General features: G+C 42.9%; 1 protein-coding gene across 1 annotated transcript; it reads left to right on the top strand.

The window, feature by feature from the left end:
• Positions 1–2,784: 2,784 nt before the first annotated feature.
• LOC308705619 (C-type mannose receptor 2-like) lies at positions 2,785–9,677 on the top strand (the record flags this gene model as incomplete). The annotated part of the gene is made up of 4 exons (XM_081390707.1): positions 2,785–2,821; positions 2,914–3,279; positions 8,780–9,145; positions 9,310–9,677. 4 exons carry the CDS (start codon positions 2,785–2,787, stop codon positions 9,675–9,677), a joined length of 1,137 nt encoding a protein of 378 aa, XP_081246833.1.
• Between the last annotated feature and the right edge of the window lie 206 nt (positions 9,678–9,883).

Genomic DNA, 9,883 nt, shown 5'->3' with positions numbered 1-9,883 from the left:
CTGTTTAGCCTAAATATGAATCGCGCGTCTGTGTGTGAAAGAATAAACTGCTTTGCTATAGCCTACTGAGATGAGTAAAAATTGACTGGAATATGTTGAAATAAAATGTATTTGTATAAGCAACGTATTAAACTGCAAATTAGCATTTATATGCCCTAATATTTCATAAAAACAACGTCTCTCAATCGCTCCAGCTTCACCTCCTCAGACAGCCACCAGCGGTCACCGCTCCTCGACCCAGGAGCACGGCAGCGAGCTCTCCATCTCAATCGATCCAGCTCCACCTCCTCAGACAGCCACCGGCGGTCACCGCTTCTTTTCTGCTCGACCTCCTCAGCACCGCGATCCCCCTCAGCAGCGACGGCTCTCCCACAGCGTATCCCTCCTTCCTCCCAGGCTTTGGCACCAATGTAGCAAAGTATGTTGTTATGGGAAGGAGGAGGCGGGAACTGGCAAACATTCATCACATTTTAATAATCAGAAAATAAATAAACACAAAGCGAAAGTAAAGGCAATAGCCCCTCATGGACGACTGCCACACACAAGATTAAAATAATATCAGATTTGTCTAATTTTACATAAACACAAAAAATAGAGATGGAAATATTACTTAAGTAAGAAATGTACTTATTATATAAATGTTCAGTGATTTTGTTTGTCTACTATTTATTTATTTATTTTTTTATTTATTTATTTATTTATTTATTTTTTTGGCACATTTTTTCTCTATATAGTGTTGATATGGCAACTACTGTAGTAAATACACTAAGTTCCGTCATGCTGACATGTTTGGAAAGTTTTCAACCATGTGTGTTACAACTAACCCCACGTTAGTTTGTGCCCCGCTCACTCCTACTTTGTAATGTAGTAACTTGAGTAGTTTTTCAGCAAACTACTTATTTACTCTTACTTGAGTTATGTTATTTTTCAGTACTTCTACTTGTGCTCAGGTAAATTATTTCTTAAGTAGCAATATTTTTACTTAAGTAGGCCTACATTTTTTCTTTTCACCACTGCACAATAGTTAACATGAAAATATACTTCTAAATAAAAAATTACATAGTTGGCAAATTAATGGTAAAGCCACTGCTGCAACTGGGCCATGGTTCATCCTGAAGGATGAGGTGTTGTTAGAGAGGTGTTCCACCACTGCTTATTTCAAAAATAAAACAAAATGTGCATTGTTAAATAACATAAGTAATTTACTTCTTTTAACTGTCTATAGTCTTGTCTCAGCCTGAAATATGCCGGGTGGCTTCTAAAAAAATAAATATTTTTTGTAAAACGTCTGTCAGAAACGTCTCTGCTGTGTCCTGATGGCATCTGTCACAGTTGCTAGGCGACAGGAGCGGTGGGTGGGAACAGCTGGTGATGTAAACAGGAAATCCTCCATACGTTGGAGTGTCCCGTTTAACAACTTTTGATTCGACCTTCGTGGACTTCGAAGGATTCAGCTCTGAATTGGGACTCAGTTATAGAGTAACTTTCCTGTTGTTGCAGTAAAACTAAATGAATACAAATGATTGAAATATAATGAAATACGACAAGAACAAGAACACTCACTGTTTCTCCTGTTTCACGTCAGAGATGGAAATATTGTCCATCCTGAAAGTCTAAATGTGGACATAAACAAATGAGTGATGAGGATGTGTTTACATGCAGATGTGTTCATGTTTTATAGACAAACAAAGAAAAAGTAAACAGCAGGAGTATGAAATGAAACAAAATAAAAATTTTCACAAAAAGATTAAATAAAAAAAAAAAAAAAAAAAAATTAACAATGTTTTAATCTCTTCATTCCAGCCAATCACAATCAAGTATTTAGACGGAGGAAATAAAGACAGGTTTATTCTGAAACAGCAGCAGCAGAAGATGATGATATTATTTCAGTGAGATAATGAGAGTCCAACAACCTTTACTAACATTAGAAATGGACTTCAGGGGAATGAAAGCATGATATGAGCACTTTAATGTCTTTATCTCGTCTCTCTTGTGAATGTCTGACGTGTCTCCTCAACACCAGCGATCTCGGCTCTCAGAAGAGGAAAAATAGTTTTCAAACCCTCTTCTCAACACAAACTCTCTCAATAGTCAAACTCAATCCTTCATCTCACACACGTTTCTTTCTCTTTGACTGGAGTCTCAAACAGGGGTTTTTAAAGGCTCTCAGTAACCAGTATCACCAGTCTTCACTAATGAACTCAACCCTCATCAATCAGATCATTAGTGGGTTGTTCAGTTCACACACAAACAGATAAAAAGTGATGTAACACGAGTTATACAGTTCAGCAATAACATTAGAGAAACTGTTTAGTTATTAATGTTCAAATTTAAATTATGAATGTTAATATGTATATAATTGTCTGATTAAGGTCCATATTCATATTGATTGATACAGACTGACACAGATGTCAAGATGCAAATAAGGGGAAAGAGTTGGACAAATACACAAATAAGGAGGAAGTAAAATGTGGAATATGGGTTTTGAAGTAATAAACAAATGACGTGATGAGCTGAATGAGGGATGAGAGCAGATATAATAATAGCGTAGTGTAAATCTGCAGACAGAAACATCAGACTCAGAACAGAAACACACGACCTCTAAAGTAAGAACATGTTCATTCTTCAAACACAATTACACTTTGAGATGTTAATATTGTCTGAATGATTGTGAATCGAGTTATGTTGCTAAAATGTTTTTATTACATGATCATGTTAAAATATTTTTATTTATTTTTTTTTTACTTAAGTTTTTGAGTTTTTCTATGCGTTTCTTCCCCGGATATGGACCAAACTCTATATTTGATTCTTCTTCTCATTGGTGAGTGTGTTTGTTGTATTATTTATGGTTTATAGTTTCATCAGGTTTGACCCTGTTATGAAAAGCATTAAATCAAACGCTCTCTTTCACAGCTCTCTGCTCCGTATCTGAATGTGTTCAGCGTCAGTATCACTTTATAAACGTGAACAAGACCTGGACTGAAGCTCAGAGATTCTGCAGAGAGAAATACACAGATCTGGCCACCGTTGACAACATGAACGACATGAACGAGCTGAAGAAGAGTGTTAATGATGGAGGTGTTCAGTATATCTGGATTGGGCTGCAGAAGACAAGTGTTGATAAATGGCAGTGGTCTTCAGGTGAACCTGCGCTCTATCTGAACTGGGGATCTGGACAACCTAATGGTGGAGTTGAGAGATGTACTTTCATGAGAAATGGAGAATGGCATGATGTGTCATGTAGTATCAGCCTGACTTTCATCTGCAGTTCATCTAACAGTAAGTTCAGCTCCATACAATCACAATAAACATTCATTTATAAAAAGATGCACCATATAATGTGGTTATAAATGTAGAAGAGGTCTGTGCATATTTGACACACTTTCAACTTTTTTATAGAAAATAAACTGATATTGAACACATTTTGATATTTGTTGTTCATAACTGTGGGAATCTGATTATGATCCTAGAGAATTATATTTTCAGCAAACTTTATACTGTAAATTTTAAATTGAAAAATATCAAACCATTGTTTTGACAAACATACTGTAAATTGTAATGAATTAATGAATGCATAAAATTTCAACATATAATAGATGTACAATAACTTGCCCCATCTTGATATTTATGAACAAAACTCTTGTCCTGAGAACAAAATTCAGCTCTTGTCTTTTCAGTGGAATTTGTTTATGTTCACTTGTTACACGTATTACAATAAAAAATGTAATAAAAAATAACTTAACACAAACCTGTAAAAATCATCATTGTTAGATGAACTTTAACTGAACTCACAAAGACAAATTGTCCATTATAACATGAAAAAAATCAGACTAGAAACAAGACAAACACAATAAAATAGTGTTATTATTGCAACAATATTAATTTGTATGTATTATTAGTCTACAATTCAACCTTTTGAATATATTTGTTTTGCTTATATATTCCTAAGGAGTTAACAAACATTAATATAATAAAATAAACTATAAAACTATAATAGATTAACATCTTCATCTGTTTGATGTTTCTCTCAGCTCTGTGTGTCTGAATATAGTAGTTGTCAGAACTCAGAAGGAAAAATTTAAAAGTATTCAGTTGCGAGTGAATAGTAGAATTTATTAAATTCAAGAGTCAGTAGGTAGTAGTGCTGGTCAGAGTGGAGGCAGGCAGATGAAGATCCTGGACTCTGTAACGCAGGGACGCAATGGGCAGACGTAGATGCAGGAATAGGCTGTAAATCCACAGGGAAAACTCGGGAAGTCCACTGCATTGGAACATGGACTGGAAATGCAGGAGAAACACGGTGAGGTGAACCAGGTCAGCCTCAACAATCATCTGACAAAGACAGGACGAAGTAACAAACAATATATGGGACATCACATTCAAAACAGCTGGCGCTGATCAGCTCATCAACCGCGCTAACGAGCCGCGCTGATGAGCCGTGCCCACTCACACAACACGCACACACATAGCGAGTCAGTGAAACCATGAACCGTGACAGTACCCCTCCTCCCAGGGAAACTTACCCATTGATTGTAATCATCAATAAGGGAGTGATCCAGGATGTCCCTAGCAGGAACCCAACTTCTCTCCTCCGGACCGTAACCCTTCCAGTCCACTAAGTACTGAAATCCGCGTCCCCTCGAGTCCAAAATACGACGAACCGAATAGGTTGGTCCCCCATCTACGAGACGCGGCAGTGGAGGAACCGGGGCAGGCGGATTAATGTGGGAATGAAACACAGGTTTTAATTTAGACACATGAAAAATGGAATTAATTCTCCTGTACGCAGGACGACACCTCTGGACTAAAGCGTGAGCAGAGGGGACCGTGACTTTGGATTCCAGACTAGGAAAAATAGGTGGCTGGTAACCTAGACTACACTGAAACGGAGAGAGGCCCGTGGACGATACTGGTAACGGGTTATGAGCATACTCAACCCAAGAGATAAGCTGGCTCCAGGAGGAAGGATTCTGAGATGCCAAACATCGTAAAACTCTTTCTAAATATTGGTTGGCTCGCTTAGCTTTATAGTTAGTCTGGGGATGAAACCCAGAAGAAAAACCAACGCTCACCCCCAGTAACCGACAAAACTCTCTCCAAAATTTGGATATAAATTGGGGCCCTCTGTCGGAAACCACGTCAGTCGGGAGGCCATGAATGCCAAAGACGTGATCTACGACAGTAACCGCTGTCTCCTTAGCTGAGGGTAATTTGGGTAAGGGAATAAAATGCGCCGCCTTCGAGAACCGGTCCACCACAGTGAGAATGACTGTGTTACCCCGAGATGGTGGGAGACCTGTGATGAAATCTAGTGTGATATGGGACCAGGGTCTCGAAGGGGCAGACAACGGTTGAAGCAACCCATCTGGGGGCCGATTAGAAGTCTTACCATGGGCACAGAATGAGCAGGCCAATACAAAATCCCGAATTTCACGAGCCATAGAGGGACACCAGAATCGTTGCTTGACCAAAAATCTGGTACGACTGACTCCTGGATGACAAGCCACATTGGAACCATGACCCCATTTGATAACGTCGGACCGGACTCCCACCGGCATGAATAACCGACCCGGTGGGCAATCAGGCGGAGATGTTACCCCTTCTAAGGCCGTGCGGACCTTCGACTCGACCTCCCATGTGAGTGTAGAGACAATAAGCCTCTCAGGTAGAATGCACTCGGGAGTAGACGGGCGTTCAGAGCGATCAAAAATGCGAGACAACGCATCGGGCTTGATGTTCTTGGACTCCGGGCAGTACGAGAGCGAAAAATCAAAAAGACAGAAAAAAAGTGCCCATGGAGCCTGCCTGGAGTTCAGTCGTTTGGCGGACCTGATGTACTCAAGGTTCTTATGATCGGTCCAGACGATAAAAGGTTCCCCTGTACCCTCTAACCAGTGACGCCATTCTTCCAATGCTAACTTGACCGCCAACAACTCTGTTACCAATATCGTAGTTACGTTCGGCGGACGATAAGCGATGAGAAAAAAACTCGCAAGGGTCATCTTGTCATCCCCAGGAGACCGCTGGGAAAGAACTGTGCCTACCCCCACCTCCGACGCGTCGACCTCCACCACGAACTGACGTGAAGGATCAGGGGTTATGAGAATGTGAGCTGAAACAAAACGGCTCTTGAGGTTGGTAAATGCCACTTCCGCAGCATTAGACCACCTGAATGCCGTTCTGGTGGAGGTCAAGGCTGTCAGAGGAGCGGCTATTTGGCTGAAATTACGAATAAAACGTCTGTAAAAATTGGAGAATCCCAGAAACCTCTGCAGGGCCTCACAGGAATCTGGAATTGGCCAGTCAACCACAGCCTTACACCCACGCGCACTCCTTTGGATGAGATGATGTAACCCAAGAACGGAATGGACTTGTGCATGAAACGCGCACTTCTCCGCCTTGACAAAAAGCCCATTCTCGAGCAACCTTTGGAGCACTCGTCTGACGTGTTGAACGTGTTGAACGAAGAAAATATCAATATGTCATCCAGGTAGACATATATGAACTGGTCGACCATGTCTCTCAACAACAGCGGGGGAGTTGGACAGGCCGAACAGCTTAACCAAGTATCAAAGTGTCCCCTGGGGGTATTAAATGCCGTTTTCCACTCATCCCCCCTTCTTATGCGGACCAAATGATAAGCGTTGCGAAGTTCCAGTTTCGTGAAAAGAGACGTTCCCTGCAGCCACTCGAAGGCTGAAGACATTAGCGGCAACGGATAAGTATTCTTTACCGTAATGTTATTCAGCCCTCGGTAGTCAATGCAGGGTCGCAGGGAGCCATCCTTCTTACCCATGAAAAAGAACCCCGCTCCTGCGGGAGATGAAGGACGAATGATCCCGGCTGCCAGAGAATCAGAAATATATTTCTCCATGACCTCCCTTTTAGGAACAGAAAGCGAATATAACTTGCCCGTAGGCGGAGACGTACCTGGCAGTAAATCTATGGCACAGTCATAGGGATGATGCGGAGGAAGAGAAGCAGCCCGGGACTTACTGAACCCTTCCTTCAGGTCGAGATACTCCGGTGGCACGTTAGAGAGATTCACTGGTTCCTCCTGCAACATAGAACGAGAGACAGACGAACAGGCAGATGAGAGACATGAGGCATAACATTGAACACTCCAGGCAGAGACAGAGTTCTGACCCCACTCAATCCTGGGTCCGTGCTTCACCAACCACGGGTGCCCCAGGACAACGGGAACCAGAGGTGACTCGGTGAGGAGGAATGAAGTCCTTTCAGTGTGATTGCCGGAGGTAGTGAGGGTGAGGAGACCAGTGGAGTGAGTGATACCCGGGAGTTCCTGTCCATTGAGTGTGTTGACGGTGATGGCGTGTTCCAAGGATGTGACGGGAATGTGTCTCCGAGCCAAAGAAAAGTCCATCAGGTTGCCCTCAGCCCCCAAATCCACCAGCGCCTGGCAGTTGTGGAATTGGTCTGCCCATTGTAGTCTTACCGGGAGAAGAGTGGTGGACGAGGATCTGGCCATGGAATGCCTCCCCGACAGTAGCCTCCGTCCTGCCAGTCTAGGTCCTTTAAAAGGACAGGTAGCGATGAAGTGGCCGGCCTCGCCGCAGTACAGGCACAGACCCCTCGTCTTGCGATGTTCCCTCTCCTGCCGGGAAAGCTGAGCTTGACCTACCTGCATGGGTTCTGGATCGTTCGGAGGGCTGACCGTGTTCATGTTCCTGGAGCCGGGATACTCCGAAAACTCCGGTACTGGAGTCTGGTGCGATCGGCTCTCTCTCTGCTGCAAACGTGCATCCACACGCAAGGCCAGTTCAATCAATCCATCGAGACTCTTAGGTAGCTCCAGGGTGTAGATCTCTCTTTGAACACGGTCAGCCAACCCATGCAGAAACACGTCCCACTGCGCCTCCTCGTTCCATCTGCCCTCGGCCGCTAACGTCCGGAACTCGATGGAGTAATCGGAGACGGTCTTGTTGTTCCGATAAAGGTTGGCGAGTTGACGAGCCACTTCGTGGCCCACGCCTGCGTGGTTGAACACCCGCCTCATCTCCTCCCCGAGTGCGTGGAACGAGGAACAGCAGGGATGTTGGTTCTCCCACAAAGCTGTTCCCCACAGAGCTGCGCGCCTGGAGAGTAAAGTCATTACCAGTGCCACTTTAGACTACTCAGAAGCGAAGGTCACTGGTTGGAGAGAGAAGAAAATGGAAAACTTGGTCAGGAAGGATCTGCAGAGATTAGGCTCACCAGAATATCTCTCTGGTGTAGGGATTCGCGGCTCTGGATGGTTGATGTTGGAGAAATTCGGGGGAACGGAAGGCGGGGGTGGCGCAGTGGGAGCTCTCAGTTGTTGTAGTTGATAGGTGAGCTCGGACACCTGCCTTACCAGAGTCTGTATCGCACGACATGTGGCGACGATGTGTTCGTCCTGTCGATTCATACGGGTGCTGTTGCTGGCGAACATCTCCTCTAAACCTGGCGTATATAGCGAGGGTGAGTCATAGCGAGGGTGAGTCAGTGAAACCATGAACCGTGAAAGTATTCCAGAGAAATGTGTAACAAAACATGATGGAGAAATATAGTTGCAAAAAAAATTATCACAAAAATTCACAATGGATACTTGATGTTATATCAGCAAAATCATCATGAATATAATTTTAATATTTAATATAGCATCAGCTGTAGAAACAGTCTTTGAATGACACGTGATTCTGATGCTTCGCTGCTCTTATTCACATTAAAAACCATAAACCAGCATAAGAATGATAAACAAACTGATTCATGAATATGTTTACATTTGTTTTTCTTAAAGTGAACACAGGACTCGTCTTTGTCAATCAGACGAAGAACTGGAGAGACGCTCAGAGTTACTGCAGACAGAATCACACTGATCTGGTCAGTGTGAGGAACCAGAATGAGAATCAACAGATTCAGAAGATCATCAATGATAATCATAGATCTGATGATGTCTGGATCGGTCTGTTCAGAGACTCATGGCAGTGGTCAGATCAGAGTGACTCCTCATTCAGAGACTGGGCTTCTGGTGAACCTAATAATGCTGGAGGTGTTGAAAACTGTATAGTTCTCAATCCAAACGCTCAGGGTCTTATTCCGAACTATCAGGGTAAATGGATTGATAGCTCTTGCGACGGCCAACTTCCTTTTGTGTGTCATGAAGGTGAGCAGATCCTCACAAACACACACAATCCATCCATCACCTCCAGATATCTTAAAGTTCACGCTACATGTCTGACATGACAGTTTCCTCCACAGTGTTTGTTCTGCATGTTGTTTTTGATCAGTCTCTCTCTAGTTTTTGCTTGTGGTTTGTTTTGTGTCCAGATAAACTGATTCTGATCAAAGAGACTCTGACGTGGCCTGAAGCTCTGAGATACTGCAGACAGAATTATACGGATCTGGTCTCGGTTCATTCAGAGGAGATGCAGCGTCATGTGATGAATGTGGTTAAACGTGCGTCTACTGAGGCGGTGTGGTTGGGTTTACACAACTACTGCCAAATGAACATGTGGCTCTGGTTGAGCGGAGAGATCGTGTGCTATCAGAACTGGGCTCCAGGGAACGGAATGACACGGGAAAACTGCAGCCTTACGAAGAGAAAAGGAGCAGTTCAGTCTGGAGGAGATCAGCGCTGGATCAGCCTTCCTGAGACTCACAAACTCAACTTCATCTGCAGCAGATCTGAGGAGTGAGAAGACGTCAATGTTTGTGTGTTTACTTCACTGTTTTCATTCTTTATTTTTCTTATTTACTTTCAGGTTTAATTAGATTTTTGGTAATTTCTGAGTGAATCTTCTAATTATATTTTAATAGTCTGTAATATTACTCTGTGTTAATTATCATAACATAATGTGATCTTATTAAAGTTTTCTGACATCAATGAATTTTCTTTAGATGT

Source organism: Scardinius erythrophthalmus (assembly GCF_964197995.2).
Source record: "Scardinius erythrophthalmus genome assembly, chromosome: 2".
Lineage (NCBI taxonomy): Eukaryota > Metazoa > Chordata > Actinopteri > Cypriniformes > Leuciscidae > Scardinius > Scardinius erythrophthalmus.
Note: the sequence above shows the minus strand (reverse complement) of the source record. Positions and strands in the feature narration are given on the sequence as shown.